Source organism: Ostrinia nubilalis, chromosome 29, assembly GCF_963855985.1.
Source record: "Ostrinia nubilalis chromosome 29, ilOstNubi1.1, whole genome shotgun sequence".
Taxonomy (NCBI): domain Eukaryota; kingdom Metazoa; phylum Arthropoda; class Insecta; order Lepidoptera; family Crambidae; genus Ostrinia; species Ostrinia nubilalis.
In genome coordinates, this window is record NC_087116.1 from 5,232,216 (window position 1) to 5,258,664 (window position 26,449).

Below are 26,449 nucleotides of genomic sequence, written 5' to 3' on the forward strand. Positions count from 1 at the left end.
GGAGGAACTGGCTATCTTACCTCCAACTGCCGGAACACAACAATGCTGTTAACATTGTTGTTATGGCGACAGACTTAGGTCAGATGGTGGTAGCTAGCCAGACGGACTTAGAGCAAGCTCTGACACCTAACTAAGCAGAACAGAAAACTCTGCGCCCACTAGGAATCGAACCCGAGATTTCTGGAACTAAAGCAGGTGGGCTTGCCACTAGACCACAAAAGCGGTTAAGTGTTACAGATGGTGTGATACCACCGGGTTCTCATGAGAATCTCAATATCTCATGAGAATCTCAATTCTATCCACTAGCTAAACCACTAGGTCCCACTGTGTGACTCAAACACATATTACTGTACACCATAAAGGCTGATTTACACTTTGATTAGTGTGTGTGCAGGTGAGTACTGCGAGTGCAGGTGTGAAGTGTGAGTAGTGTCCAATTCAATGCGAGTGCAAGTGATAAGTGGGAGTGCAGGTGTGTAGTGCGAGTAGTGTCCAATTCACTGCGAGTCTGTCCAGACGTGTTTAGTGGCAGGCACGCTGCGAATGAGGGGGAAGGGAGGGCGCGCAGGACGAGGTAACTAGAAAAAAAATAGAACACGCTATTCTATTCACTTTACTACACAGCCAACTAATCACTTGCACTAATCAGTTGCTGTCCACACCTAGTCACTAATCACCTGCACTACTCACCTGCACTCACACTAATCAAAGTGTAAATCAGCCTTAACTCACCATCAAACTCAAAGTTCTCCCGGTCCCTGTCTCTATCTCTGTCCCGCTCTCTCTCGCGGCGGTGCTCCCTATTGCCGTCCTTGTCCCTTTCTGGAAAGGCGCGCTGCTTCTCAGTCGGGGTTCTGTCGTGGCCTCGAGCGGTCACCGCGTCGTTAAGTGGGAGAGACCTGAAACGTATATGGTCATAATAAATCCTTCATTCAATCAAATATTAAAACCTACGTATTACTAAGCTCCACACTTGCACTCCGCGCTCGCACACTCACTGCGGGTGCCAGTCGCACAGTCGCGACAGCAATATAATTACGCGCGAGCGATAAGGATGGGTAGCTAGGGGTCAGAATGAGGTGTCAACATAAAGGTGTAACCTAGTTTGGTGACTTGGACATTGTGATCCGTCTGCTCGTTTGCCTCCTGTCACATTAAAAAACAAATCTACGTGCCCGGGGACCGGGCTTTAGAGTATAATAATAAGGTCCTGTTAGAGAACTTCCTTAAATTAAATTGTCACTCCATCTAGCTGATTGAAGATAGCATCTAGTTAGCTACATTGGTCAGTGATACCAATCATAGTGATCTAATATTAACCATCAGAGGACTATTGCAGTTCTTTAAGCCAAGTCAAAAATGAGATTCTTTGAATGGCATGGGGGGAGAATCCAAGTCAAGTGATTTGGGTTTTTGCTTTCTACGAATGTTATAATACACCTTGGGATCTTAATGGCCTCCATGGTATGGTATTTCAATTACAGTTTTTGGTTATCATCATCATTTTAGCAATATGCCATAGCCAGTCCTTTAGGCCGGGTTTCCACCAAGGCGGAGCAGAGCTAAGCGGAACGGAGAAGTGTTTTGAATTACCAATCAGATTTCATTATTATTTACACTTCTCGTCTCCGCTCCGCACAGCTCCGCTCCGTGCTGCTGTCTAATTCTATAGAAAAAATTACGGCTACACACTTCTCCGCTTGCTCCGCTTTAGTGGAAACCGGGCCTTAGTAGAGGTTAGTAAAGGAGCGTCACCCTAGATAGAAATATCTAGAAGTTAAAGTCATTATTAGCGACTTCAGTAAGTATGGCGATCACTCACCTGAGGTTGACCCTGTGCTCAGCCTGCCTGACCGCAGCGTGCCTATGCTGCTGCTGCCTCATGCTGACCTGGTTCTGCCTCAAATAAGCCTCAACCTTACTTTCGCTCGCCTCATTTTTTGTCTGATTCCTCCTCGACCGACTCGTTTCATCCCTTGACCGTTCCCTTCTCTCTTTCTTATCTTTTTCCCCCTTCTCACTCACGAAATTCCCCCCATTGTTGAAATTCAAGGGGTCGAAGTCCGCCCTAGTGATTTGCGAACGGTTGTACGACTTCGAAGATTTCCCCCTATACTGAGACTTCGGTACCACTTGGCTGTATATCGGCATTTGATTCGACATTTTTAAGTACTAAACTAGCTTTGGTAAGAAAAATAGTTCTATATTTTTGGAGGTAGAACCTTTAGATCTTAACTTTGGTTTAACTAATTGACACTAACGCTAAAGGAACGTAGGGTTTGTTTGTATTTAAAATAGAACTATTGTTGCTGGGGTTATATCACAATTAGTGAGGTCATGGGATTCAGGCCATCTTTTAAGGTGATGATGACGTCAGACGTGTTATGCTCTGACGTCATAGCTGGTTGGCTGCATGGTGGTGGCAAAGGATCTGTAACAATAAGAAAAATCTGCTTAGTATAAATAAAGATAAAATAAACTCATCATTCATTGGGGGAGGCCTATGTTTAGCAGTGGACGTCTTATGGCTGAAATGTTGATGATGATGATTAGAATCAACCCTTTTAGTTTCATGATTAGATAGCCCATTTATAAAGAAAGGCTATAGGCTATACCATGCAGAAGCAGCAATGAAAAATGTTACAAAAACGGGAAAAATATTCAAAATAGCTTTCCGCCCGCGGCTTCGCCCGCGTGGAATTTTGTCTGTCACAGAAAAACAATATCGCGCGCGTATTTGCGCACATTTTAAAACCAAAATCAGCTCAATCGGCCCAGCCGTTCTCGAGTTTTAATCAGACTAACGAACATCAATTCATTTTTATTTATGTAGACCTAGCGTACGATGTCGCGGGCACAGCTAATACCTATAGGTATTTTGTGCACCATAAAATTTCGCTTCACACAACCTTCCCCATCCCTTGCACCTATAACTAGGGTATGTTAGCATACGGAACCCTCTTTCAGAACCCCTCAAAGTGATGAATAACCCCTATTGAGCGCTGGACAGCCTTTTGAACTGCGTGGAGTATACTAGCCTACTTTATACAGCTACTAGCTTCTGCCTGGTTATCGTTATAGTTACGGTTAAAGTTAGGTGGTGCAACTCAGCCTTCGTCATTTGGTATTTCGTATTATCAACAAAAACATTTCCCATAGAATCGGTGAGCCTATTCATTCAACTGATTCTGCGAACACATAACAAGTAGCACCATGCTATCTACTAGCATGTAGTAATTAAACCATCATGTCATGGTAATTGTACAGTCGACATAAAAAAACAATGAAATACACTAAGTTTTGAGTGATAAGATTATTTTTTCTAACTAAAAAGCCTAAGTACTACCTATTTATTGGAGCCGTCGGATAAATTGACTTTTACATTTTATAATTAAATCCTACCTTAATGTGTTTTTTTTATACATAACAAGGCAGTTATTTGACCACAATCGCACCTGATGTTAAGTGGGATGCAGTCTAGGATGGTACATATCTGCCCTGTAAGTGCCTATTCACTCTCGCCTTGAAAATGCCCGGATTATAGTCTTCGGGAAAGACATATTATTAGTTAATAGTATTATTGTATAAACTTAATGCTAGAATAGACTAATAACAAAACCATATTATACGTACCACTACTACTACATTATTTCAGATTTTCAGCCTAAATTTTTGTTGCAATACCGCATCTATCACCCCTACATAAGGTACCACAGCGTGTAATTTATCTGCACAACTATCTGTCGACGACTGTACAAGCCATTGTATTAGCAAATGGCTCCTAATGTAACAATGGATTGACATCATAAGGGCCCACATGATCTACTTCAACTTGCCACTGCAAATTCGACCTTAACTTTAAGCCATAGAGTTGGATTTGTGTTTAGAATTGAAGCCACGATATAGAGAATATCCTTCTTAAATTTCTAATGGCCGGAAGACTACCAAGTATCAATTTTATATCCAAGTTAGAGTTGAAATTCCGACTGTATTGTTTAGGTTGTAGAGTTCATTTTTGGGTAACGTTCATGCATGATTAAGTGTAAAGAAATGTACGGCGATTAGAGGGTGAATTTCAGGTGAATTCGAAGGGTTGTAAGCTATTTGGCTTTTAAAATGATACCCTAGTCGGTCGGGAACGATTAGAATTAAATGGTTTCCAAAGCCTTGGATACACTTCGCTATAAAATTACATATTTACAAACACCTTTACTAATTATACACATTTACACTCGTATTCAAAAACATTACTAGCTATGAGGTCTCCCAGTGCGCGTGGACGCACAGGGTGACACACGAACCAATCACAGAACTCTATTCAACGCTGTGCGATAGATTTGCTGCTTCACATAAGTAAGATTCGTTTATTTCCACCAATGCGTAGAGAGAGAGGTTAAAAAATTTGATTGGTTTTCAAGCACATCTCTCTTCTGCGCTTAGGTTAAACTGGCATTATAATTATAAAACAATGTTCTCAAATGCGTTTCGTTATATTTTCGTAATAAATTCAATAAATAATTCACCAATAGCACAGAATAGAGTGATTCATGAGGAAGGATTAGAAGTCTTAAAGTCAGCTAGCTAAAGCTAATAAACATTCCCATAATAAATATGTTAATAAATCTTTCAAACAAATTCAATGGATTTATTACAATAATATATTTCCTAATACTATCAAAGAACACTATAAATCTGTAAAATTAATTACGATCTAACTTCATAACAACGTTAACAACCGAGCTTCATAACAAATCATCTCATCAATTTCCAGCTCCAGAAAATAAACATCCGAGTAAAAATTACTCGTGAAAGCAAATATCCGCAGTCGTTTACAAATTGCATTAAATTCCGTAATAAATCCATGGAATGCTCGTTAAAACGTGTATCGTTAAGGTGGATTCACATTTATGTGGGGCATACGCGGGGCATGCTCTGATGTGTTCATATTAAGTGGGGCATACAAGGGACATGAAAAATTCTTACACATGTAGGATTCTACATTATTTCTATTGAACCCTGGCGGTACGAAGTTCGCCGGTTCAGCTAGTGATAGAATAAAGAAATTGACAATTGTATTTCCTGTAATAAATAAATGGCTGACCAAAGTAGTTGTAGTTTCAAACTTGTTGGACTACAAACAAAGGCTGGACAAAATCCGGACGAAGGACCAAAAAGTCCACCATGTCCCAACATATCCAAAGTTCATATCCAACACATGGTAACCCTAACCCTGCCATACACTGAAAACCCCTGGGTTTTTCATAAGCTGCCGGGTTTAATAATCGACGACGCGCACACCACCTGCCGGCTTATCAAATATGTAAGCGCGTTTAGGAAAGTTGTCAAGGGTGGCTCGGACTGCAAACATGGCCGACTATACAGGTGCATCTCTAGGGTTGCCTCTCTAAAACTTCTTCTTGTCGTGTCGACAACAAAACTACACAGTGTCTGCCCAAAACTCTGCCACAAGAGTGGCTTTGTCAGTAGCCTTAATTTAATTAAAGCATCCTGCGTGCAGTTGTTTAGGCACGCAGGGCACGACATCATGTGCTTCGTCCACTGGGGAACACTCTCTAAAACTTGACAACCAGAAAATAACGCCTGGAAACAGCGGATTTTGAAGCCCAGAAGCATCCGCTGCTGTCGCGCTTCTTCTGACGCCTTAAGGGCACATTTCCGCAGCAATCAAGTCACAAGTCCAGTTTATATGGGGTCCAGTAATGCTGGAGCCTGCTAAACTGCATTGCCGTGGGAAAGGGCCCTAAAACTTGGCAACCAGGACAAAACCAGATATTTAATGGATTTTTTTTTTAAATATGCATTGCCCCATAAGAGCGTTTTCATAATTTCATATGACAGGCAGCAGCGGCGTTTTTATAATGTGAAGGCAGACTTAACTAAATTGGACAAGGTCGTGCTCCTGCAGTGAAGACTAAATGACCTGATGATGATGAAACCAATAAACCCTTAACTTCTAACTCCTCCTATGTTCTTCTGCTGATTAATTTCGTTGCGGGTCCAATGACAATTTAACCGGAACAAAAATGAACTTCAATGGTTGGATTTTTATTGGTGGTCAAGTTGTAGATCCTGGCTACACAGAAGTTGCAGAGGTGCGAATAGTCCTGACCGTTGAAACAAGAATCACATCACAAATACAACCTTCTAGGAAAGAAACAAATCACATTCACTCAACAGAATCCTCGTTAAAATCCGCGCCATCTCCGCCATCAAATCATAATAGTTTCCGAGATGATCTCGGCTATTTTTAATCCAATTTACGAGCTTGCCTCGCCTGTTCGCCCACTATAGAAAGTGCAAGGCGAGGCGAGGACCGAGCAATGTCGCAGGCCCCACATGATACTCCCACGCAGGTTGGAACTGAGGTTACGAGATTGTGTTGACAAAAATGGCGTTGAATAAATGTCAAAAATTTTCTTATTTTATTACAAACAACTACGAAGCCGTTGGGGCAGAACAGTTCTCGAGTGGCGACCGCGGGCCGGAAGACGTAGCGTGGGCAGGCCTCCCACTAGGTGGACCGTCGATCTGGTGAAGGTCGCAGGAAGAGCCTGGATGCGGGCAGCGCAGGACCTGTCGTTATGGAAATAATTGGGGGAGGCCTTTGTCCAGCAGTGGACGTCATTTGGCTGAAATGAAGAAGCGCTTGGCCTGCGTCTCAGCGTCTTTCCGTTCTATACATAGCCAAAACGCAAGGGTGTGAAACTAATCGAGTATAGTTTGGAGATGACTTTTTTTACTAAGCTCCTCCAAACTATACACGACCAGTACGCATATGCTGCGTACTGCTCGCGTATACTTTGTAGTGACTTATGTCAATTATCTTACTCCAAAATATACATCGCCAGTACGCATACGGACTAATCATGTATGTATTGTAATAAGTGCGTGATTACAATTTATACGCGAGTAGTTGCATGCTAGTCATTTTGTCTTATTGACCTCTCTTTCTATTACATATTAATTCATATCTGCGTGTCTACTTTAAACATTGAATCATCTTTCGACACGTATTCTGCCATAGAAAAGATATTTGTTTTGGAGCTGATATTTAATTTTCACCAATTCTCGAATAACTCTTAAATTAAGAATTATGTAGGTATGGAAATATTATTATGTCAAAATGATTTTGTTCTTGAGATAAAAGTTAATAAATAAAATAAATAATAAATAAATATCCTTAGACATTTTACACTGCGCTTCTAGTCCCAAACTAAGCAAAGCTTGTACATAATACTAAGCATTAAACATACATACTTAAATACTTTTTTTTTTGTAAATACATACTTACTATACATAGAAAACACCCAGTCCAATACAAACTAATATGTTCATGCACACAAATGTTTGTACTGTGCGGGAATCGAACCCGCTCCCTCCGGAATAGTAGTCCGCTTCGAACCACTACACCAAACGGCCGATAATACAAACCTAGCATTTAAAGTCTCGCATAATGTATTAATAATGCACGTTGAACTTTCTTATCTCACTCTCTCTCATTTTAAATGAATTTATGATTACACTAATAATTGTTATTTAATTTGAAATCTACCTAACCAATTTAATTTCAAAAACCACTTACAATAGTGTTAAAAATCTAGATTTATTATAGATTCAGTAAAATAATAATATTTTATGTAATAATATCGAATAAATGTAATTTTAAATATAATTCCATATTTTACTAAATCAATATCAACTAAACACACTCTAGTCAAGTGTAAGTGGTGTAGTAGAAACTAATCGAGTATAGTTTGGATATGACTTCTTTTCATCATTTAGGTTGCATAAGATAGGTAATTCATTCTTGGGGAAATGTATTACCATATTTAACAAAATACCACACAACCTTGTCGAATTGCCAATAAACAAATTTAAGATACATATAAAAAATACCCTTATGTCCAAAGGGTACTACAAGATTCGAGACTATATTGATGACAAGGATGCGTGGTCAGTTCAGTCTGCACATATTTGATGTACTTAAGTTTGACTATTCTTACCGTTAGATAATTCCTGGCAATAAGTGGTGACTGAGTTTGTTCCGGCGTTTCTTCTCAGCACTTGCCATATGTTTGTCTCGAAGCGCTGGTAGGGCCCAAAAGATAAGGAGACATGTAAAGTGCCCCATAAGGGCTACCTTTTTCTTTTTTTATTATTTTCTATTGACGTTCATAAGTGCCACTTGTGGTCTAAACTGAATAAATATTTTTGATTTTTTTTTTGATTTTTTTTGATTTTTTTTTACTAAGCTCTTCCAAACTATACACGATCTGTGTGCTTACCATGAGTTTACGATAGGTGTGTTCGCTAGCGAATACGGCAAAAAATTCTATGAAGATTCTATTTATTGAAAGTAGCCGCCAGAGGCGCTGCACAATATGTCATACATTTAAATGTCATTTTTTTACGCAGTCGCTAGCGAGCACACCTAACGTAAACTCATGGTAAGTACACAGTACGCAAAATTCGTGTAGTTTGGAGTCACAGATTTACAAACGGGCACTACAAAATATACACGAGCAGTTTCCTATGGGTGCGTTCTGGCCATGTATAGAACGGAAAGACGCTGCGTCTCACCTGATGGAATGTGATGATCAGGCCGAAGGAGGATGCGAGCTTCACCCGAAATCCTCTACCACAGAGGATTATTTACTTTTATCCCGCGCGTATATCCGCGCAATAGACTTTAGCAATGCATAATATTAGCTTCATTTGCACCAGTTGACTAGTAAACTAGTACAACCAAAGCTTCACGTCATACGTAAGTAATAAATGTGGTAGGACAACCAGTAGGCCTAGGATGCGCGCCGCGACAAGCGGTTATCACGCCATTTTATCGATTTTGCCCATACATTTTGACGTCGATAAAGTATATCACGCCGCGCATCCTAGCCCAGCAGGACAGGACATTGCAACGAAGCGCATCATTTCGATTGACATTTTGTGTACCCATAAGACTTTTTTCAGCAACATTCACGTAAATTTCAGCGATGGCAACCTTATTTCATTAAACAATTAAATACTGGCAACCCCGTTAAAAATGCAAAAGGAAATGAGCGCTCATGTCCGCCGCGAGTGGCGGGATTTAATTTAAAATTCGAACGCGAGGTTCTTTTAATAGTCCATTGTAGTCGCTCCATTGTTTTGATTTTATTGGGTCTTTTTTAATGTCCGCGTTCGTTTTTGGGGCAGACGTGTTTTTCGGAGGAGTTAACTTCCGAAATCTCGCTAATGGATAGTTAAAAATAGTGTTTAAGGCTTGGTATTTCTGCTAAAGTAGGTATTTCGCGCTGTCAAAATCTGCGCGCGCAATACTTCGCCGAAGACAGCGCGCCAAAGAGCTCTCGCGGCTACACAGTATAGAAAAACGCAGTTTAGAAATACGCAGTTGGTTAGGTTAGGTTGACTTCCTTCCGTTCAAGCGTCACACTCACAGCACTTTCCAATACAAATCATAATAATATCCAAGTGATACAAATTAAAACAACTTTCAAAATTTTTGGGAATATATTTTAGAATCGAATAAATATAGAATATAACTGCCAAAGTAAACACGGTTCAAAGAGGCGTGGCGTCACCCGACCTTCCGGAAGTTCCGCGCCGGCTAAAAGAATTTCAAGATTACGTCACCCGACCTATCGGTAGATCCTCGGGAGCTTGAGCGATTGGAAAAACATTTTATGATCAGTTACTCGTAGTAGCGATTACTTAGAGCTTGGATAATAAATTATACTTGTTGCAATTCACAAAGCTTTGCATGTAGTTAATTACATTAATCAGTACACGCATCAATTTTGTTCAGTCTTTTTGTTTATTAATAAATAAAAATATCATACTAAAATTGCATACATATTTGTTTGTATTGGTCTGAGTGTTTTCTTTCCATAATTTATGTATAACGTATGTACGGGTCTCTGTATCGAAAATCACTATGAGCAATGAGCATCACACACGGTTACCTGGAGTGCATTACCGCAGCAAAATTTTTATAAATGTTATGCTTTAGAGAGTCGAAAGTATAGCAGATAATTAGTCCATTGTAAGCAGAAATTTGTCCACTAATAGCAAAATTCGTTCAAATTATCGTTTTAAAATTATTAGGAAAAAACAGATTTTGCTGGGGTAACGTTTCAAACATTACCCTGGCAATTTTTTTTTTTTTAAAGTCGTTCTATCCCGGAACCAAATACATGGTATAGATAGCTCTTGTTGCGTAGTAATTTGTCCATGAATAGCAAAATTTGTTCGTGTTCCGGTTCTCAAGTTATTTAGAATTTTGCTGGGGTAATGTTTTGTGATGTCCCAGATCTCGTAAATGGCTCAACGCAGAAGTTTGAAAAAAATACCAATGATAGACCTTGATATGTCCAAATTAGTTCAAACATTAGTCTTTGATTTGAATGATAAACACCAGTGTAATTAAAAGATTTCAGAAAATCAGATAAAACGGATTTGTGAGTAAACCATTACTCTTACAATCGAATAAAAAGGTGTAGCATGTACCCTTGGTACACCTTTATAACCACAGTAAATATAAATGATGTAGACCTTTAGCTACAGACTTTAGACAGTATTTTTGTAAAAATTCTTACGCATGGTGGAGGAAGGGACGCTCTAGACACTCAAGTCTACAAGGAGTCACATCAACTCCAGTTTTAAATCCGTTGACATCTGCTGCATCTGCCATCTTTTTGGTTAGAAGATTCTTCCATCTTGCAGCGTAGACCTTTAGCTACAGACCTTAGACAGTATTTTTGTGAAAATTCTTACGCATGGTGGAGGAAGGAACGCTCTAGACACTCAAGTCTACAAGGAGTCACATGAACTCCAGTTTTAAATCCGTTGACATCTGCTGCATCTGCCATCTTTTTGGCTAGAAGATTCTTCTATCTTGCAGCTTAGACCTTTAGCTACAGACCTTAGACAGTATTTTTGAAACATTCTTACGCATGGTGGAGGAAGGGACGCTCTAGAGACTCAAGTCTACAAGGAGTCATATGAACTCCAGTTTGAAATCCGTTGACATCTGCTGCATCTGCCATCTTTTTGGCTCTTCTATCTTACAGCTTAGACCTTTAGCTACAGACCTTAGACAATATTTTTTATTATTTATTTGTGTCCGTGTGCTCTTCTAAAGAGTGTAAGACGATTGTATGTAGGTACTATTAAAATGTAATTTTAACTCATTGGTTTTGTCTCATATTTGAGGAATGTACTATGTATCATGAGTAGTCTTCGTTTAAAAGGATGCGAACGATTTAAATTTCAATAGGTAGACAAAATTGATAATTCTTAATTATCAAAAATTTAAGCTTTCTCCAGTAACACTGATATTATTATACTGTGACTCATCAAAGTCATCATTGTCAAAAATATTGACAAATCGCGAACTGTCACGGCCAAAAAACTGACACGCGTCCGTCCTCCGTAAGCGCCACCGCGCGACTGATTGAGATTGTCCAAGCCGTCATGGACGATTTTTTCCACATTTTTTAACATAGTAACTAAATAAGACGCAATATAAAAATTTCATCCGTTAAAAGCCCTCAAGTTATTTCTGAACTTTAGTTTAGTAAAAGATTTAGAATCTTAAATCGCTTATTTTAAAAATAAAACCATAAATAGAAAACGAATAGAGGTAACTTTGGGAATTTATTCTATCGAGTCAACTTCATCAAATCGTGTTTCCATCCGTTAATAGCCCTAGAAAATATCCTCAACTATGCCCAATAAAAATTTTAGCCTTTAATTTTATTGTTTAGTACCTCAAAAATGAAAAATGAAAACCTCATTTTCGCCATTTTCTCTGCTACCCGGCCTTAATGATTTGGAAGTATTCCAATACATATTGTTATAGATCTGACCTTTTTCGTTCGTTTCAGCCAAATGACGTCCACTGCTGGACAACGGCCTCCCCAAGGCTTTCCATAATGACCGGTCCTGCGCTGCCCGCATCCAGGCACTTTCCGCGACCTTCACCAGATCGTCGGTCTACCTAGTAGGGCCAACACTATGTCTTCCGGCCCGTGGTCGCCACTCGAGAAATTCCCCAAAACGATCATCAGATCTACAAGCTAAGTGACATTTTAAAAAAGTTACTACTTTGCCTGGCCCATTCCCATTTTATTTGGGGTCGGCCCTCCGCGTCATGCGTCTCCAGGCGGCTCGGTCCTGGGTTGTCTTACTGTTAACTTGGGCTTCTTTAAGTCGTTATTGATTACGGACATCCATGTAATTCGGGGTCTTCCTCGTCCGCGGGGCTTAGTTTCGATGTCTAGCACTTTTCTGGTCATATGGTCGGGTGGTCGCCATTTTAAAAAAGTTATTTGGTCGCCATTGTAAAAAAGTTATTTGATCGCAATCGCACCTGATGTTAAGTGAGATGCAGTCTAGGGTGCCCATACCTGCCCGGTAAATGCCTATTCACTCTCGCCTTGATGAGGCCCGGATTATAGTGTTCGGGAAAGACATTATAGGTATAACTATAACAGCTACAACGAGTAAATGTTAATATTACACGTTGACCTCGATTATGCTAACCAGTGCAATATCCTTAACAAAATGGCAAGAAGTATTCGTAAGTAAAATAATGTTTTTAATCATTATTATGTAGACTTAAAAGCGAAAAAAAAAAAGATGACGATTTGGTGATAGTCACGGGAAACACTTGCCAAATGTTGGTCTCGAAGCGCTGGTAGGGTAAAAAGATTATGAGACATGTAGAGGCTCCTTATGAGCAAAATATTTGACGATTTGTAAGTACTATAAAGTCTAAACAAATAAAGAAATTTTGACTTTTGACTAACACCTGGATGCGGGCAGCCCAAGACTGATCGTTGTGAAAATCCTTGGGGAAAGCGTTATGCTGGACAATGGACGCCATTTGATTGGCCAAAAGACCTAAGACCACGAAATACAGACAGATTAATCTTCTATTTCGTGCTAAAACTATACAGCTTTATCTATATACCTATGCAATACGCGTTGACTACGTCTGCTGACTGACGCATTGCAATCTGATCTTTAAACCCTTGAACTTAAGGTTAATTAAGAAGTATTTCTAGAGATTGTTCGCTCGAGTATTGTAGGAAATCATAACAAAGTTTTGTCTTCCTGATTAGTCGGATAAGCGAAACAAACAGACTGCTTTGCGTGCTTAATTTAAACATCTTATGCTAATAATGTGCAGTGGTTAAGAGTTAATATAATAGAGCTGGCTACCTATTTCGATTACTTCAGTCCTGAGTTTTTTGTATAAAAAAAGGATTTCGAAATTACAACTGTCACGTTTTACCACTTTTTCTTCTTGTCGTATCGCGACTACAAACCTACACAGCGTCAGCCCAAAACTGCTGCAAGAGTGGCGTTGTCAGTAGCATTCATTAAATCTTCCTGCGTGCAGTTGTTTTGCCAGGGGGGCATATTTCGATCGCGAGACGCGCTAACCACGTTATATGTACACTCTCTGTAAGCAGAAGGTAGCTAGTAGCTTGTTGACGATATACGGGACTATTCCCACCTTTCGTTCCCACCGCTACAACTCCTGTGTAACCAGGATCTACAGCTTGACCGCCAAAAAACCCCAACCTGTGAAGTTCAAGTTTGTCCGGGGAAAGTTAAACTGTCATTGGATCCGCAACAAAATGATAAATGAAACAAACGAACATGGAGGAGTTCGCAGCACTTGGTACTTATTTGACCGCAATCATACACCTGATGTTTAGTAAGATGCAGTCTAGGATGGTACCAGCCCAGTAAATGTCTATACACTCCCCCCACCTTTAAGAGGCTCGGATTATAGTGTTCGGGATTCGGGACATACAGCAGTAAACAGCGAACTCCAGTCCCTAGCTATTCCCACTAGCTAGTTAGTTGGCGATATATCAGCCCTTCCATACAACCTACCCTACTATACCTACAAACCTACATGTTACCTTCAAGATGGCAACACATAAATTGTTATTTCAGGCTGCGTGCCAAGCCAAGGCGCCACTTTAGGGGTCTGGAGTTCCCAGCTTGGCGTCTAGCCAAGACCACCTCGTTGGAACTCCTCGATAGTCTTAACCCGCTTGACCGCTAGCTTGGGATGTTTATTTTATGAGTAGGGGGTAGGGTTTTTAGTCAAGACTCATGCCCGTTTTCACCATCATTCCCTAATTTTTAAGTGACCTCTATGGAAAAAAAATGCCTGTTATGTGTTACTATAGGGGTCACTTAAAAATTAGGGATTGGTGAAAACGGGCATTAGGCTCTGTGTTCTGTTCTTGTAGTGAAAAAAAAAAACAATGGTAATTGTATGATGAAAGAATTCAAATCACTTCACTGAAAAAGAAGAGAAGCCACTTCTAGTTCCTCAATAAAGTGTTAAATCGCTTGACCGCTACCTTGGGATAAATTTCGTATGAGCAGGGAGTAGGAATTTAAGTCTGAAAGTTCTGGGTTCTGTTCTAACAGGTACACATATTGGTAAAGTTCGTACACCAGTTCGTTCGTCGCTCTTTCAGTCTGGGATTTTGTAATCCCAAAATTCCTAAGTATTTACAAAGATCTTCGACTGAGAGACTTGAGTTTAATAAACAGAAACAGCTATTTCTAGCCAACATTCGCATCTAAACGTTCGCATTCCGATAATGCCTGAAAATAACATAATCTTATTCCTAGACTATTTATTATGTTACATCCGAGTTAACTGGCCAAATTGCAACGATAAATAATTATCAAGTCGGTCGGAAAACGCATCGTGTGACGTCCACCCACAAGTTGGACCGACGACATTATAAAGGTAGCAGGGAAGCGCTGGACGCAGGCCGCTAGCAATCGATCAACATGGAAAGCATTGGAGGAGGCCTATGTTCAGCAGTGGACGTCCTATGGCTGAAATGATGATGATGAAGTCGGTCTTGCTTGCTGTAACAAACTGAATTTCAAGCGGACAAAACCGCGGGTAAAAGCTAGTCGGATATATTTTTACGAAGTTTCATACTAAACAGAGTCAGCAAGGTCGCAAGAGGACGGGGTTCATTAAGTCAGCTTCTACTATTGTAACTCACCTTTTTACACTCGGAATAATAAAATTTTGGTATTAAAGTAACTGGCAAAAATAGCGATTACAAAAACTTAGGGCCGGCGACAATATAACGGCTAAGCTTTGCGTCTGTCACCGATAAATGCCGACGACAGATAATCAAATTAGACGACTGTAGCCGACGGTAAGACTGCAGCGGTTCCCGAATGGTGGTCCGCGGAACCCTGGGGTTCCGTGGAAAGGCCGCAAGGGTTCCGTAAAAAATATTATCCCACGTTTCGTGACTGACGTTGTTCGCTCGCACCGACTTCTTTACGTACAAGGGAGGGGCAGGGCGTGCGGGCGGAGTAGTACGGGGGTTCCGCTAGGAAAAGTATAATCAATTAGGGTTCCTTGGCAAAAAAAAATTGGGAAACCCTGGCTTAGAGAATACCACCGGTGTTCGCCGACAGTCCAATGCATTGCGACTCTTGGAGAGCTCTCTAACACGACAGATAGCGAACGGCACATAAGGGTAGGTCTGTTTGTATTTTTGATTTTATTGAGGTTTATCAACAACAAATAAACTAATTATTTACTTAAATCATTCAGTTATCTCGTAACAATGGTACTGGTCATCTTCTCAGCCAAATTCTTGTCACGTTCGCCAACTTAGCTGAGCCTACAGGAAAACAGATTGGACCGTCCCAAAACAGTGAACAGTACATCAGAGTAACATTTTTGTAGCAAAAGCGTCTCTATTCCAACGACATAAGATGCTAGTGTTTAGCCAGATGCTGATACATAAAACTAATCACAAAATACACATTATTATGATTATAAATGTGGAAGTAAGTCTGTCAACCTGTCTGGTATTCACTAAATCGCTGAATCGTTTTGAATGAATTTTCGTATGTTACATAGATTAGGTTTATGGGAACGCATAGGGCATTCTTTTCGGGAAAATACTTAAATCTTTATAAACCCTTAAAAATGAGGTTAACAATAGTAACTGATTTTTTTCTTGCGCTGCTTCTTCTCAGCACTGGCCCATGTACCGAAGCAGTGGTAGGGTTAATTAATACTGTGTAAAAGTGCTTATTATTAAAAGAATACTTGCAAAAATAAAATGAGTTTTATGAGTATGAACAACTACCCTCTGGCAAGTCTCTTTACCAATATAAAAAGCAAGAAATAGAAAAAAAGTCACTTTACAACTAAGGGACAAAAACCTAGTTCTTACTAGGCCACTATCTCAAACAAGACAAAGCTTCCATTTGTAGTCCCGGTCCCGGTCCCGGATAAAAATAGGGACACATCGGCCCAGATATCGATTGTGCGGAAGCATAGTTCCGACGGATGGGCTTTTAGAGATTGCAACTCAAAGTAGTGTTCTGTTGCATTATGTATGTATACAGCAGGGATGTTATGGATATCCGTAACGGTAACAGAAACTTTCAGATATCCGAAATAAAAAATATCCGAAACCGTAACCGATTCAATAGTTTCGGATGTAGGCATTGTTTTTTGTATAGCATTATACATAATGTAAAGGCATATCCCATCAAAAACAATACTTGTCAAAAAACCAAGTCTCGCAACTCAGTTGTTCTACGGTAAAAAGTTGTGAGATCCATGTAATACCAAGTCCAGGCCAGGAAATCTTTAACGTTTTACATAAATATATTGACTTGGCCATCGCACGCACTAAATAATTTAATTTACACGTGTCCCCCAGAACAGCCTGATTTACTTTTATAATGCCATCTAGTAAGTATCATTTTTTATTTTTTTATTGCTTTTTATTCGATGTAAAGTATGCGGCTATAAATGAACCGTGTTGGACAACTATTGCAAATTGCATTCTAAAGCACAGATATCCGTAACCGTAACCAAAACTTTCGGATATCCGAAATAAAAAATATCCGTAACCGTAACCGGTATAATATTATTCCTATATCCGTAACCGTATCCATAACCGAAACTACATATCCATAACATCCCTAGTATACAGGAACGTATACAAAGAACAACACTCAGGGATTAACAGCTGTAAAAAAACTATGTTCAGGAAGCTGAGTTGACCTACAACATATTATTCAACTAATGCTGAGTACAACATATTCTACGTATCTTAACGAAATGTTTTCCACTGTTGGAGTTGGAGATATTGAAGGTCAAAAAAGATGTCCAGGATTTTTAAGACCTCAGAACAAAATTCAATTCTACTACACTATACACACAGGCATTGTCGTTTGCTCTGCGGTAAATATTGAGCGTTACGAAAATGTGATTTTTTTTTGTTTCAAACGCCGACTAAATAAATTTATACATCTATAAAAGCCAAAGGTCACTGACTGACTCACTTACTCATCATGAAATCTCAGAAACCAAGTGCTAGGAGTCTCAAATCACTATGACAAGCAGGGTTCGAAAATATCCGATATTTATTATAAATATCAAAATATCGGATATTTATGATATATATCGGATATATATCAACTTTGATATATATCAATTTTGTATGAAAGCCATACTATTATTTTATTGTATTATTCATGAATACTATTGCATAAGTGTTACATAAACATGTTTTTAATGTTTTTAAAACATAAAATCAGAGAAATAAAGCAAAAAGATAAAATTTCTTTGAAATACGGCAAAATGAACTAAAAAAATTAAAATCTTATGTCAAAAAGTACAAATACAGTAACAAATTTTAAAAGTTGATATATATCATTAAAACCGGCTTGATATATATCGGATATATATCCGATATATATCAAGATATATATCCCTTGATATATATCCTCGAACCCTGATGACAAGTGCAAAATTCAACTCCTAAAGTGGTAAAACGGGGTCCACGCGTATAAAGTCGCGGGCGGCCGGTAGTAACTTTCAATAATCATAATAGCTAATCGCTCAAAGCTTCCTGAATACATTAAAGACATTCGTCTTGATATTTTTATTTAAGTCACAGATGTTTTTAATACAAAACAGAAGGGCATACTCATAACTCTAAGTTTATGAGTCATATCAATCCGATTCACAAAGTAATAATCCAGTAATATTACTCAAGCTCAAGTGGAACTGGATCGGCCACTCCGAAGGGACCCCAATCACATCCCCAAGCAAGCTCTGGATTGGAACCCCCGAGGAAAACGTAAACGTGGCGGCGCACTGTGCAGACGAGGCGAAGAAGATCAGCAAGACTTGGAGCGAGATCAAACGCCAGACCGAACTGTTGTGAACACCCTCAAGGGCAGTGTTCCAGAAAGGGTGTACCGCGGCACATTGGTGTACCTACCGTGGTCATTAGATGGTGTGCCACGGAAAAATATGATTATCTTATGACGTATGACCTAGGTGGCTACATAAGTAAGGGAAATGGTGCGTCCACACTGGGCGAACGGGCTCGCGCGGAACGCTGGTCATCCTGCACACCTTGTTCTTGAGTGAGCAGGATGTCGAGTTTGCCGCGCGAGCCCGTTCGCCCAGTGTGGACGCACCATCAGACTAATAAAGGTAATTACCTAAAGCCTGGTCCGTGAGCACGTAGAATTTTGTCCAATGACCCCAAGCGCGACTGTGCGACGCGCGCCCGCAGTGAGTGTGCGAGCGCGACAGCAATATAATTACACGCGAGCGATAAGGATGGGTAGCTTGGGGTCATTGGACAAAATTCTACGTGCTCACGGACCAGGCTTTACTTAAAAATTGATTTCTCATGTGTGGTGTACCTTGAACACAAAAATTTTGCGGAACACTGCTCTAGGGGACATAGAACCTAAGTGTAAGTTAAGTCATTACTCAAGCCCCGAGTAACTTACTGGACCGACACAACTTTGACACAAACTCCGTAGCAAAACAATTACTTAATAATCCCCCAGTTTTCCGGACAAGCTGCATCTACCCGGATAGGGTTACTATTCGTCCGGAAAAGTCGGGATATGTCGGGACTTTTTCCGATTTTTTAGCTCAGATTGAAAAAAACTTAAGTTGCACTGGTCAATTTTTATTTTGAAGACTGTAACCATAATGGAGTAATATTTTTTATAAATTTTTTCAGGCATATTCCGTTGCCCGACTCCAAAAAGCAGCAGGTTTCTCATTCGTTCGTTTCAGCCAAATGACGTCTACTGCTGGACAAAGGCCTCCCCCAAGGTAACAAAGGCACATAGCTCGTAGAGACGATGGCTGTTGGGGCAGAAAGGCAGGCTTCCTACTAGGTGGACCGACGATCTAGTAAAGGTCGCGGGAAGAGCCTGGATGCGAGCAGCGCAGGACCGTACATTGTGGCAAGCAGGTTCTTAATCCGATATATATTTTTTATCTATTTTCAGAACTTTATGGTAACCCTAAAACCTCCCTACAATAAACTATTATTAGCAAACTTCTGACAGATTGATGGTGAACATGTTAGGTGAACCGATGTTCCGTTAATCGATTAATCATTTTCGGGTCACCTGTTTAGTAATATGTTTGGTGGGAATGTGGGAAACGATTAGACAGAGATACGATTCAGAAGATAAGGAAGTCGAGTGATAAAAGATCATATAAGATATTGGACACAGCTAGTCAATTAATTTGTATGTTTTTAGAGCAGTCAAAAGATTAGATTTGTAATAGAAAAGTGTACATTTTGCGAAGAGTACATTCTGCGTCGGACCCCTCCTATGTACTCCTCACTATAGTTCACGAACTCATTGGTCTAACTTTTTATTGACTCCAAAGCTATTAATAATATAATTTTAGTTTTCCCTTGGCGATATTTTTTTAAGAGGAGCCCTTACTATATGTAAAACAGAAAATAATGCTCAGCTTCACAGATATGTCACTTTTCTTTCTCTACATCCCCGGGTGGAATTATGTAATCTATTATATGGAAGGAGACCTCAGAATATTGGCGCTATTCATCTGTATTGAGATCAAGAAAGGATGAGTAATGCCCATTTCCTTGTAAGGTACAGTGAGCGTCGATATGTAGTTAGCGACACCCAAAAGTGTCACGAACTACACTCGACATCAAATAAATCGCACCTTCCGCGACAAGCACTTTCAAACGTATGCATCCCCACTTCCTACCAATATTGGCACCATTTAAAAGCCTAGTTCTAAACTTCATTTCATTAAAAGAAAGGTTTTTACCCCAAAAATGAAAATTTGGTCTAATTGATCCCAGAGGTGAGCCCAAAGTGAGGTCTTTTTTCGATTCACATTTATGGTATGTTAATCATTTATTAAAAAATTAAATGTGTTTTTCTTTAAGGATATTTATTGGGCTTTCAAATAAAACCAATATTGTTGGGGCACCATGATGGTGTCAAAAGAAAATCTTTAAAGTTCGCGTCGCGGAAGGTGCGGTTTATTTGATGTTGAGTGTATTTGACGCTGACTGCACAACGACAGCAGACACAAAAGTAGCAAAATCTTAAACACAAAACTATCTTCTCTACACGGCTTCGTCAGCATTCAAAATAAACTGTGATGCATATAAAATCCAATAGAACAATGACTTGTCTAAAGTGTTGCCAGCAGAACAACCACTGACTACAAATCACACGCAAAATGGACAAAGGAGCTTAATAAGTAAAGATAATTACGCAACAGGACGTTCTGTGTTTGGAAACGGGAAGTACAGTCAGCGTCGAATATTCGTGACACGCAACGTGTCCAAAAAGATTCCTTTATTTAAATGGACAATTAACAATAGTGCTTACAAATCGTCAAATCCTACTAATATCCTACTAATATTATAAATGCGAAAGTTTGGATGTCTATAGTCTGGTCTGTGAGCACGTAGAATTTTGTCCAATAACCCCAAGCTACCCATCCTTATTGCTTGCTGTCGCGCTCGCACACTCACTGCGGGCGCCCGTCGCACAGTCGCGACAGCAATAGTGTTCTCGTTAAAGTGTACATATGAAAATAGATGAAACTAGACCTATTTTTATCGACAAAAAAGAGGTCAAAAAATTTTTGAGATTTTTTTTTATTTTTTTATAGAATTTTTTTTCTTCCAATTACTTATTGTAAAGAAATCATAATAACTTTTAAACTAAGCGGTATATATCTTGATAAAATAAAAACAGTAATAATGCTAAATAACAGGCAATACTAAAAAAATACATAAAATACACAAAAAAGGCCAACAAATAATAAAAAAAAATTACTTTTTGAAAAAAATCCGCTTAAAAATTCGTGTATTTTTTTGGTTATTTGATAAATTTCTCCAAAAAATGCCCCTATAATCGGTAGTTTTTATTACTTTGTATTATTCTCTATCGTATTACCTTCGTAAAACGAAAAATCGCATGTCTCTATCCCTATCACAACGTTTGCAATGATCGTTTGAACTAAGCCTCTCCGGGCGCGCCATTCAACGCTTCGTTAACAACAAAACTGAAAATGGCTCTAGATTTGTAATTTTGATAAAGACAAGTTACATTTCAAATAAAAACAAAAGATTTCGAAGTAAAATAAGCATTTTAGTTAAAATTAAAATTGTCTCTACTTGTAGCGGAGAAAAATGTTGTGGCAGGCCTTTGTTCAAACGATCATAGCAAATGTTGTAATAGGGATAGAGACATGCGATTTTTGGTTTTACAAAGATAATACGATAGAAAATAATACAAAGTAATAAAAACCACCGGTTATAGGGGAATTTTTTGGAGAAATTTATAAAATAACCAAAAAAACACGAATTTTTAAGCAGATTTTTTTCAAAAAGTATCATTTTTTATTATTTGTTGGCATTTTTTGTGTATTTTATGTATTTTTTTAGTATCGCCTGTTATTTAGCATTATTACTGTTTTTATTTTATCAGGATATACCGCTTAGTTTAAAAGTTATTACGTTTTCTTTACAATAAGTAATTTGAAGAAAAAAAATTCTATAAAAAATTAAAAAAAAATCTCAAAAATTTTTTGACCTCTTTTTTGTCGATAAAAATAGGTCTAGTTTCATCTATTTTCATATGTACACTTTAACGTGACTCACACTGTATATGGGATGGGTAGCTTGGGGTCAATGGACAAAATTCTACGTGCTCACAGACCGGGCTTTAGATGGATGTTTGTTACTCTTTCACGCAAAAAACTACAGATCGGATTTTGATGAAACTTTACAGTATTATTCTTTATAACCCAGAATAACATAATAGGCTATAATTTATGACGATCTGTGACAAACTAAATTTCACGCGGGTGAAGCCGCGGACAAAAGCTAGTACTAAAATTAAAAAACAACAAGTCTAAAAAAACAATATTTTTCTCTTATGGAGCCTTCACATGTCTCTAATCTTTTTATCTTTTTGCCCTACCAGCGCTTCGAGACCAAGTGGCAAGAGCTGAGAAGAAGCGCCGCAACAAACTCAGTCACCAACACAACTTACATATTTTACATTTATGTTGTATATCTGAAAGTGTTGTGAATGCTTATACTAAAACGTTTGTTTTTATTTGTATAGAGAACAATAGTGTCTAGACAAACCTAAAGAGGATTTAGGACGCTATTTGGATCAAATATGTAATTGCTCAATAATGAATAAATAAAATAAATAAATAAATAACTTTATTGTAACAAAGACGTGTTGCGGACTTTTTGGTCACTTTGGGTGTCACGAACTATTTGACACTGACTGTACACTACAGCATAATTTAAGCTAATCATAGTGGCAGCCACTATGATTAGCTTAAATTATGCTGTATGCCACTAAGTGGCTTTTTATAGCGTTGTAATACAGGCTATTTTACAAAAGTGTATTCTAATGTAGGTACGTTAGACTGTACACATTATACTGTATTTTCGCCTGTATTAGGAAGCGAGTCTGGAATCCCTAATTTGTGTCCCTAATGAGGTTTTGGAAGAGGCCAGTTTCGGTCAATTACGATTTTTTATAGCCGCAAATTTTGTATTTAGTTAGGTGTCATGATTGCCGCAAAGTGAGGATTTTCAGGGGTCTGGTGACATGGAAATCAGGAGACTAGGCGTCCAGATGTACAGTCACGGAATGAAAAGGTTCGTCAGTTTTCAAATTGATTCCTTCAACGAATCGCGAGCACATATTACCTTTTGAAACTATGTTACAGAATAATCTCAAATTAGAGAAAATAATCTTTAACTGTTCGTCAGTAAAGTTCAAAATTATTCAGATCAAAGTTGTTTGACGATTTATCTTGTCAAGATGATTATTATGATTGATAAACTAAAACCTTCTTGTTGGTTCAACCACAGAATAATAATAAGTACTACGTACAGAAGTTTTACTTCGCGAAGGTATTTAAAAAAATGTATGCTCAATGTCATTAACAATATGGTGTAATTTAGCTTGTCTCAAGAGTCAAGCAAGTTTGTCAGAAGTTTTGTTGACAAACGTCAGTGATCGGTACTGCGCCGAAGCTATAGGGCTGACTTCGGTAAAATGATGTGACGTGAGGTGCCAATCTGCAGAAAATGGCGGAGGAAATACATGATTTAGCATGAATTATCATGAATAATATTAACTACTTATTTACCTCTCAGTGTCTTCAGGCAACTTAAAAAAGTACATTCTGTGTTTTTATTATTATTTAGGCAGTTAAATACTGCACAGTATTTAGTACACCATTTTCTTTATTTTTTTCCATCATACACAAGAATACGCGTGCGTGAGTCAATGTTCGCTCGTATGTGAGGCCTTGTCGAATAGAACTCTTGTAGGGGGCAATCGTGCGTGTTTTGTTTTCGATGTAAACTCGCGGAGATGAACAGGCCTGGTTCAACCTGCCATTATTATGTCTATTAAATAAAAAAAACTATTGTCAATTGGTCAATGTCATCATTGCATTGCACTGATGGGATGGAAAAATAAACAAGCAAAACCTTATTCGTCAGCAAACGTCATATTTATTTAAATGTTAGCAGCACTGTTTCTTGCACTGTTATGTTGGCAGGTTTGACTCTTTGGTGCAAGCGAAAACCGACACTAAGGTGACGAACCTTTTTATTCCGCGACTGTACCTTTAATTGTAAATAAATAAATCTTTAGACAATTTCACACATCGCCAGCTAGCCCCAAAGTAAGCAACTTAATGCTTGTGTTATGGGTGCTAGCTTAACGGATATACTACTTATACAGGGTGTCCCGTAATGTAACGTCAAGCCGGAACTGGGTGTTGAGGCAAGTTGTGCTGGTTATCAGAAAAATATAAAAAAAAATCTATATGGCATATTTTAAAAATAATAGGCATTTAAAAAAAATCAAAAAATTCTACTCCAGGTGACGGTCCTTTTGCTCGGGTTGCCACAAATCTTCACTTTTTCCAAATTTTTTTTTTGTTATGTAACCCTGAATAATGCTTCTCTAAATTGTTATCAAAATTACAAAACCAGCTGCTCCAGCTTGGATGAAAAAAATACATTATTCCCAAAAAAAATTTCAAAATAAAAATTTTGCCTAGTTTAAACTGACTGTACTGAAAAAAAAAATGTACTGCGCGAGTGTGGCAAGTGACGTCATAATTTGGCGCATTTAGTAAGGACTAGCTTTCCGCCCGCGGCTTCGCCCGCGTGGAATTTTGTCTGTCACAGAAAAACTTTATCGCGCGCGTCCCTGTTTCAAAAACCGGGATAAAAACTATCCTATGTTCTTTCCCGGGACTCAAACTATCTCTATGCCAAATTTCATCAAAATCGGTTGCGAGGTTTAAGCGGGAAAGCGTAACAGACAGACAGACAGAGTTACTTTCGCATTTATAATATTAGTTGGGATTCCAAAATGGTATAACACTTGGTAAATTTTTGCTGTAATTGTCGACAATTTTTGGTTTTTTTGAAATAGTCCCGTTTTTAACTTTATCTACCTTGGTTAAAAATTATTATTCTAATGTGCCCAAAATTCAAGTTTCTGTGACTGACTACCGTACAGTCAGTCACATAAACTTTTGTCACCATGACAGTAATTAGTAGTTGACATACTGTGACAAAAGTCACCCGTGTGCGCGCGCCTTTACTACCTGCTCTGCCTGCACTTGTACTTGGTAACAGGGATAATAAGGATATGAAGTTTCGGTTATGGATACGGTTACGGATATTAGAATAATATTATACCGGTTTCGGTTACGGTCACGGATATGAAATCATTTCAGATTATCCGAAAGTCTCGGATAATTTCGGTTACGGAATTATTAGAATTTCAAAAATGTAGGTATAATACAAATAGCAAGATGCTGCGTGAGCGTGACCCACATAGCTACTTTATGTACCAACTAAGACGACACCTATGTATGATAAAGGTAAAACAGGCTGGCATATTAGATGGTGCCAGCGAATGCCAGACAAGTTGGTAACTAATATTAAGATTTAAGGTACAATTCCAAGACGGGGCGCAGACCGCAAACTGCAACCGCAAACTGCAAAACTATGAAATCGGCAGCGCGGCATTGCAGCTGCGGCGTGTATACTGCAGATTTCATAGAGTTTTGCAGTTTGGCCTTTATCCGAAACTATTCGTAACTTTTGAATCAGTTTCGGTTACGGTTATGGACATTTTTTTATTTCGGATATCCGATAGTTTCGGTTACGGTTACGGATATCCATAACATCCCTGCTTGGTAAGATGGCCCTCTCCGTCCCGCTCATACCTTTTAAAATGGCTTCTCCACCTCACTTAAGCCAGAAACTTGAATTTTGGGCACATTAGAATAATATTTTTAACCAAGGTAGATAAAGTTACAAACGGGATTATTTCCAATAAACAAAAATTGTCGACAATTACAGCAAGATTTTACAAAGTGTTATACCATTTTGGAATCCTTACTAAATGCGCCAAATTATGACGTCACTTGCCACACTGGCGTAGTACAATTTTTTTTCAGTACAGTCAGTTTAAACTAGGCAAAATTTTTATTTTGATATATTTTTTGGGAATAATGTATTTTTTTCATCCAAGTTGGAGCAGCTGGTTTTGTAATTTTGATAACAATTTAGAGAAGCATTATTCAGGGTTACATAACAAAAAAAAAATTTGGAAAAAGTGAAGATTTGTGGCAACACGAGTAAAAGGACCGTCACCTGGAGTAGAATTTTTTTATTTTTTTAAATACCTATTATTTTTAAAATATGCCACATAGATTTTTTTTTATATTTTTCTGATAACCAGCACAACTTGCCTCAACACCCAGTTCCGGCTTGACGTTACATTACGGGACACCCTGTATACTTTTTTTTTTTAAATACATACATATTATACATAGCAACATCCAGACCCGTCACAGAAATTAAAATTCATCATTTCAATTTCTGCCCGGCCGGGAATCGAACCCGGGACCTCTTGGCATAGTAGCACGTTCTGAACCACTACACCAAACGGCCGACAGAACCCCCATTGTGTCCCAGTTTGTCATCGAAATCAGGACAGTAGGCGTCCCGATGTACCT

The 26,449-nt window shown here is 38.7% G+C and overlaps 1 protein-coding gene across 1 annotated transcript in view; it reads right to left on the reverse strand.

Annotated features, from left to right (window-relative positions):
• The window catches only part of LOC135085583 (uncharacterized), a 48,775-nt gene that overhangs the window by 9,995 nt on the left and 12,331 nt on the right, over positions 1–26,449 (reverse strand). The window contains exons 2-3 of the mRNA XM_063980355.1: positions 1,823–2,431; positions 733–899 (exon numbers count right to left, since the gene is read on the reverse strand). Of these exons, the coding sequence (XP_063836425.1) occupies positions 733–899; positions 1,823–2,163 (508 nt within the window). The 5' untranslated portion in view covers positions 2,164–2,431. The remainder of the gene's footprint in view (positions 1–732; positions 900–1,822; positions 2,432–26,449) is intronic.